This window comes from Leptonychotes weddellii, chromosome 9, assembly GCF_054177405.1.
Source record: "Leptonychotes weddellii isolate Sample4059 chromosome 9, ASM5417740v2, whole genome shotgun sequence".
Classification (NCBI taxonomy): domain Eukaryota; kingdom Metazoa; phylum Chordata; class Mammalia; order Carnivora; family Phocidae; genus Leptonychotes; species Leptonychotes weddellii.
The window spans coordinates 97,614,609-97,629,898 of NC_138377.1; the positions used below are offsets into that span (position 1 = coordinate 97,614,609).

Here is a 15,290-nt window from a genome sequence, read left to right on the forward strand (position 1 = left end):
ATCTCAGGGACGACAATAAGCTTTACGGTACTATGGCTTCCCCGTCAGGGAGCTGCCTCCCAGCTCAACGGCTAAAGACACTGACCGCTTACTCATAGTCCCCTTTCTGGACTCTGCTCTGCTCCTCCCACACAGTAGGTGGGGTCTGCTCCTCCCCAGCATCCCCAGGCTTCAGACCAGGCGAACGCTTCCATGCCCTCCCCCCACAGCATTCGGCAGCCGCCATGGGGCCGACACCAGGACAGAACCGGGTCACCGTCATAGGTCCCAAAAGCAGGACGACGGAGCAGTGGGCCAGCATCCCTCTGCCCCTCTGCCCCCAGCCTACCCCAGCACATCTGGCCCAGGGAGATGGTCCACTCCCTCCTTTAACAGATGCAGAAACTGAGGCCCAGGAAGAGGCAGGACCTGCCAAGGTTACACAGGAAAGAACTATAACCAGAATGCACATCTCAGGGTTTCCGCCCCAGACCGAAAACGCAAGAGTTGTCATTTATCCCACCAAGCAGAACATTCTGGGGCCTTCGGTTCCACCATGAAATAATGACATCACATAAGAACAAAAGAGAAATGAGGACCAAGCAGGGTCCCAGAACGTTAGGGCTGATGGGACCTCAGCCATTTGGGCCACTGCTTCCCAAACCTGACTACCCTTCATTCGGAATGATCTGGAAAACTTCAGAAACACAGATTCCCAGCCCCACCCCCAGACCTATGGAAAAGAACTCTGGGGCGAGTGCCCTGGAGTCTATATTGCTCAGAAGCCCCCCTGACCCAGCTGTCTGGGAATGGGAAGCAGTGATCTCACCGACCCCGTTCATTTTAGGGACGAAAGGTAGACAGGAACACCTGAGGCTAAGAGCTTTGCCCAGGGTCACATGAAAAAACTGTTTTTCCTCAGCTGCTTATCTTAAATATCCCTAGCCTCACACCAAAGCAGGAGAAAGATGCTCTGTGAATCCAAGAAACGCATTAAAGATGCAAGCCAGATAGGGACGCAAAAGAGGAGAGATCTGGCTTCCTCCTTTCATGGAGGGGTCCGACCAAAAGTGGACCTCACAAAGCACTCTTGGGTATTTTTCCCAGTGCATCTGGGAAATCCCAGCTGGAATTCCCAAGGGCGCACAATCCACACTCAGTCAGGCAGCTCAGTGCATGGCACAATTAGGCCCAAACCCCAATTCCACAGCACGTTTCAGATCAACAGTACAACAGAGACAGTTCTGATCCCAGCTGGCCAAAGAAGGGCAGACCTTTGCCAGGGAGGGGACACAGGGCAGACGGGCCCCCCAGGGGAGGCTTGAGGGGGAGCTGGGCATGAGCGTTATCTCAGAGCCTGCCCCCCTCCATGGTGGGGACACCAAAAGCTGGAGGAGGTTGGGGCTGGTGAGTTTAGAGGTGGAACTGAGGCATGTCAGACAACCCGTCAATTTGGGGAGCAGGAGGTAACTGGGGGGGCTCGTGGGGAGAGAGCCCCGAATGGGTCCAAGCCATGGGAAGCCAGGGCCCTGGGGCCGCCATTCTTTGAGGCCAGCTGAGGTCAGGGTCGATCTCTGGTTATGGTAAATGAGAGGAATAAAAGGGCTATACACACGGTGAGAGGCAGATTGGGGAGTCCACGTACCCCGATGATGGCGTTTAGCTCCGTCATGGTGACCTGCTTGGCCCTCTCCACCGCCTGCGCCACCTGCTGCTGGTGCTGGAGGACACAGGGAGCGGGTGAGATGCACTGCTCCCCGGCCACAGGGGGCACAGCGAGGGCCGCGGGGGACAGGCCGGGACGCAGCCCCCGCACGAGGCAGAGGAGGTCCATGAGACAGGTGGCCCAGGCCTTTCTCCCTTCTGCTTTAAATGCTTTCCAATGAGCATGTATTACTTTTGCAAGCACGACTTCCCACATATTGTTTTCAGTTAAAACAGCAATGAGCCCAAAGACCCGCCTCCCTCTACCACACATACAAAAAAAGTCCTTCTGTGCCTTTGAATATGAGCTGGAGAGGAGAGGACAGTTCTCATTATTAATTTTCTAAATGCAGTAATGGCATTCATCACAGAGAAGGGGGTTCCCATTTTTAGGAGACGCAGCTAGGAATGAGTGCTGAGTCAGGGTATCTGCAACTTACATTCAAGGAGTTCAGAAGAAAAGTATGTGAATCTAGAGGTACTCAATCCCTAGCTAAGTGAAGAGAAAAACGAAAATGTGTCTGGAAAGATAGAGAGAGAAAGTGGCATGATGAACCCTAATAAAAACCAGGAACTTGGTATGTGATAATGATGTGTCAACTCAGGCTTGTCAACTGTAACAAATAACACTCTGGTGCGGGATGTTGGTAACGGGGGAGATTTCTGTACCTTCCACTCATAGGTTGCTGTGAACCTAAAATCACCCTTAAAAAATAAAGTCTATTTTAAAAAAGGTATGTTTTTGGTGCGTTCATTCCCTTTGGCCTTGAGATAGCACCTGCTTTGTACGTAGCTGTCTCCCCTACTGGGCTGTAAGCTTGAGGACATCACTATATGGTGTTTTCACATGGACTCGATCATTTACAGGTCGCTACTCTGACTCAGAGACCTAGGAGTCCGGGAGGGAGCTGAGGTGGTCCCAGCCCCTCAGTGGGCACGGAGGCCAGGGCCTACCCCAGCTGGAGGGAGCTCTGCTGGACAGAAACAGGCCCCTCTCAGGCAGCTCACCTGTCTGACCTGCACCAAGGGGCCTCCTTGGAGACACTTCCCTCATCTCCCCCACTAGCCCAGTCCAGGCCTCAGGTGGTGGTCCCTTGGGAGGTGTGCTTAGAAGGTAGTATGACTGGTCATGCCTCTAGGGAGGACACTCTGTCCTAGGGGCTAGGGTCCCCCTTGGGTACTCATTCCCTTTATAAGGTCTGCCCCTCAGCACTATCTGGCCAGGCTTCTTGCTCCTAGACATTTCCAGGTGTGGGAGATGGGGCACAGACAAACAGAGGCTAGGAATGGCCGTTTGGATGGGGGTGGAGGCAAAGAGGGCTCCCACTGCCCATCGCTAGCCCCCTCACAGGCCAGGACCCCCCTCTCTTCGGTCTCAGGAAGTAGCAGAGAACCAGTTTTACCAGAAGAACGAGCAAATGTTCTCTCTGATGTACTGGAGCATTTTCTCTAAATCCTCAGGTTGCTAACTTCAGTCCCTATGAAAGAACAGGGGCTGGGGCTCCAGCAGGACCCAGGCAGCACCGCGCTGCATTGCACTGGAAAGACAAGGAGGACACAGTTAAAGAAGGTCTTACCTCTTGTGACAGAAAAGGCATGATCTGTGCTAGAATCGTGTTCAACCTCTTCGCAATCTCTGTCTGCAAAAGAAGAGAGACAGCGTGAAGCGTAGGCAGATACATCAAGTCGCCGAAATGTCCCACAGGTATCAATGCACTCCCCCAAAACCACAGACCCCCCAGACAGGCTCCATGCCCCCCCCCTCAGCTGACCCCCTGCCAGAAGGCCTTGCTAAATCCACGGCCCTCCCCCAGCCAGGCTGCCTTGGCTTTGGGGAGCTCCAATTTCCTATCAGAGGGGGGTCTACATGTGTGGTTCAGACCATAGAGAGTCTGCCCACTCTGGACAGAAGCCCTGATTAAAAACAAAGCAAAACGAAAAAGGAACGACCCCACCCCCACCCCCCACTGCATACCCCAGTAAAACCCATTATCTGAGTGAAGTGTTGCCCAATGACAACAGCAGGACAGGTTCTCTGGCTCTCAAAGCAGGTGACACCTTCCAGGGCCTCTTTCAGCCCTCTCCACTTTTCACTTTGCCTCTCCCCCACCAGACGGATCCCTCCCCAACCCAGCCTGAAATCCCACCACGAATGATTCCCATTTTAGGGTTAAAGCAGTGCCTTCTTGAAGAAGCTGCTCAGGAGGTAACTCGTTGGAACCCCAATCCTTCCTAGAAGTTGATCATGAGCTGACCACTTCTCTGCTCCACCCCCAACATGCCAGCCAAGATCATATTTAGATAAATATCAACGACTTCTGCCACCCCTGTCCTATGTTAACCCCCTGATCTTGGATCAAGAGCGGTCTGAAAAAAAAAAAAATAGTGCCAAATGGTTAACTGTGTCCAGACAGGAAGGCCTAGGCCCCCTGACAGACAAGGCTCAGGACTGCCTTTCTTATCTCCTGCTGAATCCTGAGGCCGCTAGGACTGAGGTCCCAGTGTGGGCTTCAAAGCTCTCATCAGCCCACAGCAATCTTCCAGAGACAAAACCATGACAACAGCCTTTAAAAATCTCTGATCATCGTCAAATGGCTCTTGATGAGAAATCCTGGTGCACTTAAAAACAATGATGTCTGAAGGCTTAGAAATGGAGCCCAAACCTTGGGAGAACTCCTGGAGCTAGCACCCCACCTCCCTCTAACCCCCAGCCACTAATGAGGACGCCTCTGGTTGGTGAAGAGACAAGACAGGCCATCAACTGGGAACCTGATAGGCTTGTGTGGCCCTACATCCTGGGGCTGCCGGCCACAGTGGCAGGCTCCAACACGGACAGTCTGTCTACTGGGGGCATACTGGGTGGGGACCAGGGATTGCTCCTCTCTCCTGGAACGCTCCTCTCTCCTGGAACACTCCGATCCTCAGGACAGGGCCACAGTTGCCCCTGTGGGCATCTGGGGTGGAACAATTCTTTGTTGCAAAGGACCGAATGACCCACTGAATGCCAATAATGGGTCCCACTTCCAAATTCCAGGGTAGAGAGGGAGTGTTCCCCTAGCTGAGACCTCTGGGCCTTACTGCCCCATTTGCCATTTGGGTATGCTCCAGTAAGGACACTGGACACCAGGGCTTCTCAGCCTCAGTGCTGCGGACATCGAGGCCAGATACTTCTTTGTGGAACGGAGCTGTTCTGTGCATTGTAGGGTTTTTAGCACCATCCCTGGACTTGACCCACTAGATACCCATCATTTATATTGTAAGGAATCTAGGAAGATGACTAAGCAATTACTGTATAAATTATTAATCTAAGTAAGTGGGAAGAGTTCTTCTCCCAAACAGGATCCTTTCTCATTTCTGTTCATCTTTCCCTCGATTGATAGTGGGGAAGGGGAAGGAAACAGGATCAGGGGTGTATATGGCAGGAGTTCTAGAACACTCCGCCAGTCTGCATCTCAGTCCATACCTGCATAGGGCAACACGGTCATTCAACTGACGGATGTTCACGTGCCATATCAGAATAGAAGGATATATTAAAAACAGAAAACAGACATAAACTAAACCAACCAGGCTCATTGGTCCAAAGCGTCTTACCACCAATGACCAGCACAGCAGTGCCTGGCACACAGTATGTACTCAGTAAATATTTAGCCGAAAGAATCTCACTAGCCTCCGTGCATTGATTTTCCAAGGCCCCCCTGGCTGCAGATCTGGGCCTGGCCCACGGTGGGCGACATCTGTGGGAAGGGCCTCGGTGGATGGAATGTTGACATAACAACTGGGAGATGGGGCGGGCAGCAGCCCTTGGCCAACAGGGTGAGGCAGGGCCATGGAGCCAGACCAGCCACAAGCCGTCTCGGTGGGTCTCGCTGGGTGTCCGGCTGCTGCCCCCACCCGAGCCAGGAAGGCAGGCGGCAGGCAGGCTTGGAACCTTCCCAGTTACTTTGGCCTACGCAGCAACTACAGCTCTCGCAACCTCTGGGGTGGGTGGTTATAAAAGGGTTCCCATCTGTTGCTTCCTTCCCCTAGCAAAGAGGTCAAGTGTCAGGGTCTTGGTGGTTCCAGGCAAAAAATGAAAAGTAGCTGGCCTTCCCCTTCCCCATACCCTTTAGCAAACATGTGGCCACAGGCTTCCCACAGGTGGGATCCTCCTGCAGGGTTTGGTCGGGAGCCCAGCATCCTCTGGCTATGAGGAAAAGGGACCTGCTAAGATTTCCCGTAGCTGTGCCCAGCTCCAGGCTTGGCATCCAGGCCACCAGGTGACCACCACTGGCCCCTGAGAAGCCCTGCGGGTGGCCCCGAGCAAGTGCCTAGTCTCACCCTTCCACCCTACTGGAAGCAGTTCCTGCCACCTTCGCCCACCTCCCAATACCACCCACAAACATCCACCGAGGGCCATCAGAACCACTCCACACAGACAGGGAACCTTCTGGAGGCCGGGGCTATGGGCATTCAGGCCCCGTTCTGGGCCTGAACTCAAGGCTGGCCTGGTTGCATAAGACAGAATGACACAGGGTTGGGAGGTGGGGCAGAGGGGAGGGAGGGGGCGCTGCACACTTGGGGAGTGCTTACAGTAAACCAGGGCTTCCCTGTCCCTGGGTCTGGGGTAGGTGGGTGGAGAGCACGCCCACCATGTCCCTCCAAGCTGTCACTGCATGGTGATCGCCTGCCTGCCGCGGAGTGGCACTCCCCTCCCTGCTGGTCTCCCCAAACAGTAGAAGCAGGGAGTGAGCCTTACCCATCTCTCCGTGGGCCGCCCCACCCACCCTGGGAATGGGCTCGGCTCACTGGTGAGTCAAAGAATGGAAAGGAAGACTATCCCCCTCAAGGACTATTCCTTAACATTGATTTTTTGAAGGGTGCTGATCCCAGAGGGCAAGCTCCTGGAAATACAAGCTGACCAGACAGAGCCACTCTTAACAACACCGGTAATAATAATGATGGCTACCACGCACCATCCCAGCTGTTCCCAAGCATTTCCCACGTGTGAGCTCACAGTAACCTTCCAGGGAAGGCCCTTACCACGACCATCTCCACGATTCAGATGGGGAAACTGACGCTCGCCCAGCAATGTAGCAACCCCACTAAACAACTTCCTACCAAGAAGCCCAATTTCGACATTTTGAGAGAGCTTAGAGAAGTATTTTTGAAAGAAAAACTCCCATCGGGGTTAATCATGGACAGCATTTCCGATTAGAACAGCTGTTAAAACAGCATTTGGTCCAACTCAAACAAGCCCTAAATGTTCAGTTCCAAGAAGGGGAGAGGGGAATCAAGATATGTGACTTCCACAATTGAGACAGGTCACAAATCACAAAATGGAACTAGATCACATGCTGGAAAACTCCTTCTGGCAATCCAGGGCACCGTGTCATCAATAAGGCAGTCGCGGTCCGAGTGAGGCTGGCCTCCATCCTGGCCTCCGTCCTTGCCTCTGAGTGGGTCGCGTAAAGCCACCGCCTTTGAGCCAGATCTTCAGATGTGGACCTGGGAGAAGGTAGGTGCTTGCGCCGGGGAGACGGCTGCCTTTGGAAAGAGGTGTTTGGGGAGGCGGGTGCGGCCTTTGAAAGTTTCTTTTCAAGTGTGGTTCAAAGAAGGCAGCTTGGCTGGTGGGAAAAGACTGTTCCTCAGAAGGAGCTAATCTAGCAGACGCAGACAGAAGCAGTTCAGAGAAATGTGCCCAGAGACCCTGTGCGATTCAGAATCTGTGCTCCCAACTGGGCGCGGGGAGTAACATCTGCCCCGCGTCTCCGGCGAGATTGTTAGGCTAATAAATGACTGAAAACAAGATAGTGGGGGGCAAGTGTAATTTCCCAAGGAGCAATCTGCTCAGTGCGCCTTTGTAGCTCCCGTTCGCGCGATGAGCATCTCAGGAAAGCAGGACCTGCGACCCTCTTGCTGTAAACCGAGGGTCCTTGAGCATCTTCAAGCTCTGCTTCTCCCATCACACTCCAGCATGCACGGTCCGGCTCACCAGCCGGGGGGCCCAGACCCAGGACACCGAAGGAGGGGAGTCGCAATCTGCTCTTGGTCCTCGCCCCACAGCCTCCTGCTCCTGGCCTTCAGCAGCCAGCCAGTCTTTGGCCGCCCTTTTCTTCTTCTTGAAAATGTAGCTGACTGCTCAACCCAGTCCACAGCCACCTCCAACCCACGGTCCCTCTGCTATTTATTTTAAACTGCCCCGTTGTCTGTCCCCGCCAGCTTTCGGGAATGCACACTTCATTTCAACCTCAGCCCAATAAAAACAATGAGAGGGAGAACTCTGCCAGGGGGAGACCCAAAGCCACGCAGAACCAACCTGGCTTCCACCCCCAGCTCTGCCTCCATCTAGCTGTGTGGCTTTGGGCAAATCGCTTCCCTCCTCCAGGTTCCAATTTCGTTGTCTGCAACACAGAGTGGCCAAGTGGTAACTTGTAAGATCCGGGAGCTGTCATTTCGCCTTAGCCTGCTAACCATTCCTGAATGGCGCTGTGACATGTCCTTCCTCCCTACAGCTCAGGAAAAGAGAGCATGGCAAGAGTTTAAAGGGTGATGAAGAAGAGACGAGCCCCGCTAGCTGGGGCTCGGTCCCAGGACCAGGCTTCATAGCACAAATGGTTGGAGAGAGCAGGGACATCCCATCTGTCAGTGCCGAGCAGCCACGGTAGGAAGGGCTCATCCTGCTCGCCGGAACGACAGCTTACTCCTCGAGAAACCTGCGTGTTTGGGGTGGGGACTCGGTCCGCTCTGGGGTTCTTGAATTTTCATCAGGTTTTACCTGGTTTCTCTGACTCAAGTCTTGGGGTGTTCCAAGCGAGTCGGCTTCATCTTGAATTAAAACAAGAGGGGCACGGGGGTGGGGGGAAGAGGAAGTCGGGGGCTATGCAGAAGGAGGAGGCTGCAGCAGCCGGGTGCCATAACCATGAAGTAATCAAATGCTGGAAGATTCTGGAACAATGTACCTGAGTAATTTTAACTTGAAATATCCCACTGCATGTACCAGGCAATTCTAAATTGATAGGCCCTCAATTATTGGACTATACCATGAAATTCCTTGCCAGGCAGTTTCTCCTCAGACCGAGCTTGGACAGCTCTGAAATAAAGCAAGTGGGTGTTTTATCAGCGGCGGGAAGGAAGTCCAGGGACAAAGAGGGGTGAGACCTCCAGCAAAAGCCGGGACGGGGTTCCCCAGCCCCACTCCAGCCCTGCCACGGGCTCTACGGGAAAAGAGCACCAGTGTCTTAAAGAAAGGGGCAAATAAATGATCCATTTAGCAGCCCAGGGAGATAATGGCCCCTGCTTCTGGAGGGGCTGGGAGGGTTTACATCATAGATCACTCAATGATAGGTGAGCCTCCATAAAGGCCCTTTTAGCACTGACATATTGATCAAATTATATATAACTACAATGCCATTAAATATTTATGCCTTCTGAGGAAGCCTGCTGAATTCTTTATGCCGGGAGGGCTGGATACAAGAAAAGGCCCAGCCCGGTGTGACCCTGAGGATCGGGCTCCCGAGGGAGGGAATGGGACGCTGGCTGGGGCCAGCCTGGGCCGGGCATTCTGCACTAGCCCCCATGCCCTTCACGCAGGTAAGGATGGCAGTGAACATACGACACGCTTGCCCCCCACCCAGCTAAGACAGATGAAAGGCGAGAGGCCAGGGTGCCGGGCTTAGGACGTGACCCTCCACGTGCCACCCTGGAAGGAATTCCACCTTCCCTTCCTCTGCCTACCAGGAATCTCTGGCACTTTCTGCCAAGAGTATAGGGAGTAAGGGAACTGGGAATGGTGAAGGCTCCCAAGGAAGGGGTAAGCTCGTGTGGGGGGAGGGGCGGGAGAGGAGGCATCTAGGCCACTGACCCGGGAGAATGTTGGCAAGGCAAAGTCCCAGGTCTGTCCTGCACTCGGGCCTCAGTTCCCACTGCACAAAGGAGGGAGATTCGAGTGCAGTATAACCAGACCTCTCAACAATGAATTAGGTGCTGTGTGAGAGCAAGCACCCCCCGTCCTGAGGAGCATTCAATGGCCACCGAACCGGGACACAGGGTCAGACATCACTCCAGGGGAGGGACCTGGGCCTAGGTGGCAGCCAAGTCCCTCCCTGGCTCTCAGACTCTACGACTTTCATTTTTCAGACTCTCAATTTCCATCCACCGGGCTTCCTGTTAACAGGATCCAATAATCTTTAAATATTTGTTCACTTTAATTTCTTGGTTCCCAAACACATTAAACTCCGCTTGCCTCCCACCCCCACTCCAGCGGATGGCCCTCAAAGAGCTTGCCTGTGTAGAAAGAACAGGGAAAGCCTTTGCAGATTAGACCTTCCCCCAACACTGCCCATTCATCCCAGGCACCACTAGCACCCCCCCAGCCCCTGACGCCCTCTGTCCCCTCCCTCCTCTCAGATAACCCTCGGCCTCCCTCCCCCACCTTCCCAGACTCCATTGGCCAACTCCCGCCAGGAGGAAAAATTCTCAATTCATCCCTGTGGGGTTGCCATGGCAACCCCCAGCCACCTAATCCCCCTTGGAACATTATGCAAATCTCCCTTTGCCCCTCAACAGGCTGTAAAAGTCACATTACCCTTGCAGAGGCAGCTCGTTAAATTTTGGGGGTCTCCCTGTAAGGTCAGCACTACGAATGAAACGCTGGCTATGACTTTTTAAGAACAGAGGCTCACTGGGAAATCCGGGTGGCAGGAAAGGAAAACAAGGTGTCCAGGGAGGGGACAGGCTGACTGTGGGCAGACACGTTCTAGCCGCCCACCACCGAGTTCACAACCGAAAAGCACGTCTGTCCCTCTTAGACTGAAAGGGTCAGAGGGTCCTGTCTCCCCAGACAAGGATGGCAGGAGTGGTGGCATTTCATAGGCCATAAAAAATCAAGATCGGTTATTTAGAAAAACTTGTTTATGGGTTGGGATGGGACCACCTCCCAAACCACCAACATATGCAACACCTCAGTTTACAGATAAGGAAAACAGGGCCCAGAGAAGGCAAGGAACTGTCCTACATCACAAAGTCAGACAGTGGCAACCAACTCTCCCAGCTCTTGAGCCAGAATTCTTTCCCCTACACCAAGGGTTCACACCCGGGGTGGGGTGGGGGGGCATTTTGCTCCCCAGGGGACCCTTGGCAATGTCTAGAGGACAGTTAGGGGTGTCACAACTGGATCGGTGCTCCTGACAACTAGTGGGTAGAGGCCAGGGATGCTGCTAATCTTGGGGAACACAGGACAGCCTCACCCCAAAGAATTATCCAGCCTCAGATGTCAATAATGCCCAGACTGAGACACCCTGATCTGCACACGGCGGCCACACATTCTGCTTAATTCTTAAAGGCCTTGTCTGGGGCCTTCCCAGCCCTGCAATCAAAGTCCTGAAGTACAGGCGGGTCCTGGGGGTGGGCATGTGGGGAGACCACGCCTTGATATGGCCCGGGGGGACAAGTGGTTGGCCCTTGAGTGAAACAGACAGAGTTTCTCGTTCTGAGCCTGCCCCCGGTCCACCGGAGCCCACGAGCCAGTCACTCACCCTGTCCAGACGTCCGTGCTCCCAGTAGGCAGTGCTCATGGCTGGCATGCGGGGCCAAGCAGCAGCACATGGGAAGGGCTCTGGAAAGCCCTACAACATCCACAGCCCCAAGCATCTTGGCCTCACTCTTTGAGGCCTTGGCTACTTGTGGGACTCCGTCCCGCTGCTGAGGACCTTCCTACACGCAGGGGACTGTGCTAAACAGTCACTGTGCATCCCCCACCTTACATACTCCTCCTAGCACTGCCTGTAACCGCGGGGTCCCACAGAGGAGGCCACGAGCCACGTGGGGCTAGTGAACGTTAATTACAACTCAATGTCAAACTCAGTTCCTCGGTCACAGTAGCCACGTCTCGGACGGCACTGCTCTGGCGGGTAGGGGTTCCGATTCTCCCCCGCCCCAACCCCATACAAACTGAATTTCACAGAGGTCCCCCAGTCAGCCCCACATCACACGGCCCGGAAGTCCTGATGGAGGACTCAAACCCAAGGTTGTCTGACTCCCAAGTCCATGGCGTAGCCATCGGGACTTAGCACCTCCCGGCGCCTGGTATTCTGCACGTGACTGCCAGGACGCCCCTCTGAAAACCAGTGACTTTTGATGGAGAAACTCTGAATCCACCACCAGCACAAAGGCGCCAGGAAAAAGTCTTCTCAGGCACGGGCCCCGCTCCCCACCGGGGCCTGGGCAGGGGGAGAGTGAGGGAGGGCCAGGTAGAGGTCCCTGCAGAAGTGGGGTCTGACCCAGGCGAGAGAACTGAGAAACTCAAACAGGCTAAGTGAGAGACGTATCCAGACAGCACCCGTACCCGCCCCCTTTAAGAACCTCCTACGAGCTGCGTACCCCATACAAGTGGCAGGCGACTTGCAGGCCAGCATCAAGCCAGCAACGACAGGACTCTGGCAGGGGCAGAGCTGCTCTCTCCATCTCAGGCTGGCCTCAGGGAGATTCCTTGTTCCCTCTGGGATGAAGTGTGAGGGCCTAAGGTTTGAGGAGGGTGGGACACAGGACATAGGGCAATATCCAATAGCCAACCTCAACTGCTCTGGTCTTTCCCTTAGGATTTCTGCCCTGAGGCAAAGCCAGGTAAGAACTGGACTGCTGCTGGACCCCCTCCAGTGGTGAGGGGGCTCGGAGGAAGGGGTCCCTTCCAGGAAAAGCAACGGGGAAGGATTTAAGGAGAAGCTAAAGCTCCTCTGGACCCATCAGTCCTGGGGCCGACTCACGGCCTCCACCTGCTGGGTCTCATGCTCACTCTGTTCCCATCGGGCCACTGAGCCCCTCACTCTAGGCCATTTGGGATCACCTGTGGCTGCTCCCGGTCTCACTGAGTCTGCCCTGCCTCTTCCTGGACACGAAGTCAGATAGTTCCTGTCCCCCAACCTAGACCAAGGACTGACTCCCATTCCACACCCACTGGTCTCCCCAAGACTGCCCGGCTCTTCCCAGCAGAAACCACCACTGGTTCACAAAGCATCCCCTTGATAGGACAATCAGCTTCACACTCAGGGATCAGGACGGACCTGTTGAGGGCAAGTATTTGGGGACTGGGTAGAAGGCCTCCTCCTCCTCCAACCTTCTGGTCGCAGACTGGCTGGGTGGTGTAGGAGTCCAGAACCAAAGCCTTCACACCCAACCAGGAAGAGTCCCCTCCCCTGTCCCCAAGGTGCTCCTGGTCTCCCTAGTGCTGCAGGACTGTGGGAAGGACCCTTGCTCATTTGAGTCTCCTTGTGAGGGAAGATGTCGCTTTTGGGGGCAAACAAAAAAGGAACTTCTACCATTGGGCTAGACTAGGTTTCATTCCGTTTTTAAAAAATGACAACAAAAACCAGTTGAAGAGTGTAGTGTGAACAGTGGTCACCAGGGATTTAAATGGGCAGTAGGGTAAGGCCATAGCACATGGAACTCCACACCCAAAGAGACGGCCAAGGCATGCCAAGCACGGTTTACCAATTTACCTCCAAGCCACTGACTCTTGCCTTCCTGCTACTTGGTTTCTTCTCGGAATCCCAGTTCAGCGTGTTTTCTCTTCCTCATTCCTTCCTGCCCCATCTCTGCTTTATCATCTTCCTCCCCACTATCTCTTTCCTCACCACCTCCTATCTTCCCTTTGTACATCTCAACTGTCCGCAGACCAAGACGAAACACAAAAACAAAACAAAAACCTCCAATTATATTAAAGACGCTTCAACATAAAAGCTCATGACACTTTTACCTTTCTCTCCCCAATCACAACTCTGCGGCCAACAGATCTCTCTCGGAAGCAGGAGAAAACCTGTATCCTTCCCAGAAAGTCCATAATGCTCTACAGGGTCAGGGAGAACTCCCAAACTAGGACATTACCCTCCATGAGCCCCCCCAAAAACGTACACTGTGCACCCAATATGGGCCCAGCACCACGCAGGGCTCAGGGGCCCCAGTGAATACAAAATGGCCCTGTCCCTCAGGGAACTCACAGAGTCGGCATTCCACACACACCCCCAGCCCCTGCCGCCCCGTCCAGTTTAAGAACACAGCCCTCTAGTGCCCCGAATATATCCAAGTCATCTCCACACCCCACGCTCTGATGCTTTCCTCCTAGGCTGTGTTTGTCCTGCACCCAAATGCCTGTCATTGGGGGTTCTTAAGATGAAAGGGCCTACTGTGCTGTGCAAACAATCAAGTGCTACAGAAACACCAAAGGTTGATATTATTACAATATTTGGAAGATGAAAACTTTCAAACTCTTTGCACCCAATAAAGGCCTTCTGCTGGAATGATTTGGTGGTGGTGGTGACAACTACCCCAGGACCCCAGGACCCCAGGCCCCTGTTGGTGTCACTCACATACACGGTGGGTGGAAGGAGGAGGCCCCTTTGGACACACACGCCAAGCCCATCCACACTCCTAGCCTCTGCCACAGCCAGACTCCAGGCCCCACCCCCGCTTTCTGGTTCTTTCTTCACCCTTCAAAGGATGCCATTGGTGAAGGGGAGCTTTGGTGACAGCGGGGTGAGGGAAACCTCTGCCGAAAGGGCTGTGTTGCATCTTCAGAGTAATGAAGTCGGCTGGGGTGAAGGGGAGGGCGGTTTTGTTCTCAGGCTAAATCTCCAGGGCTGAGTAGATGGGACCCCTGGTTAAGCCTCTAAGCCCTGCATGAACCTCCACTTAAGAGTAAGTCCCTGCCCTACGGACCCTCGTGCTTTCTAGAGGAGCTTCTGTACAATGAACGGCCTCCCAGAATCTGATTTGAAAGGGGCCAAGGGCTCCGAGGTCCCTGATGGCCTCTCCAGTAAGTACAGCCTTCCCCCGCAGCTCCCCCAGAGGTGGCCTTCCCGGAAACATTCAGAGGGCTCCCTGGAAGCCTGCCCCCCCACGAGGCTGTGACATCCTTAGCCAACAAAAGAACTCAAAATCAATACACAGGGGAGAACAGCACCCCCAGTCCCTCCCCCAGAAACACTGGGCCGGGGCCGGGGGTGTGAGCAGTGGCCAAGGCCTCACAGCAAACCAGCCCACCCGACAGTCCTTACTTAGGTGCAGGCAGGGAATGCCCCCCTTCCCCAAGTCTCTCCTCAGCCCCGACCTGAGGGCGGAACATGTGAAAGGCAAGAGAGAGGCAAGAAAAAGCCAGGGGAGAGGAGAGACGTGCGAGAGGAGCCAGCATCTTGGCCATGAGTCTCAGGGAGCATTTGTTGAAAACAAGATATTGTCCCTTTAAGCATATAAAAACAAGGCCCTCGAGCACGCAGTTCTCACTCTGGTACACAATTATAGGAGCTTTCAGCTGTCTAGCACTACTTCAAGTGCTCTCTTAAACCAGACTGTCAATGGCATGTTGAAAGCTATTTTGCTGGCTGCTATCATTAATAGCAAAGTGGAGAGAGCTGGCTGATGAGAATTAAATATGGGGGAGGGGCGGGTCAGACCCAGTCATTACAGAATTACCCACACGGGAAAGGAGGCAATGCCACTTGGGGGAAGAAAGCTCAAGGCGGCACGCTGGGGTGTGCAGGCGCAGGAGGCCTCGGCCAGCCCCCGGGGCCTTCCCCCGCTTCCCCCCCCCACCAAGCACGGCCCAGGGCAGATGGCCTCTGGCCAGCCCTGCAGAGCCA

The 15,290-nt window shown here is 54.3% G+C and overlaps 1 protein-coding gene across 1 annotated transcript in view; it reads right to left on the reverse strand.

Annotated features, from left to right (window-relative positions):
- The window catches only part of TLE3 (TLE family member 3, transcriptional corepressor), a 45,999-nt gene that overhangs the window by 21,732 nt on the left and 8,977 nt on the right, over positions 1-15,290 (reverse strand). Inside the window, exons 5-6 of the mRNA XM_081831877.1 lie at positions 3,261-3,323; positions 1,625-1,699 (exon numbers count right to left, since the gene is read on the reverse strand). Of these exons, the coding sequence (XP_081688003.1) occupies positions 1,625-1,699; positions 3,261-3,323 (138 nt within the window). The remainder of the gene's footprint in view (positions 1-1,624; positions 1,700-3,260; positions 3,324-15,290) is intronic.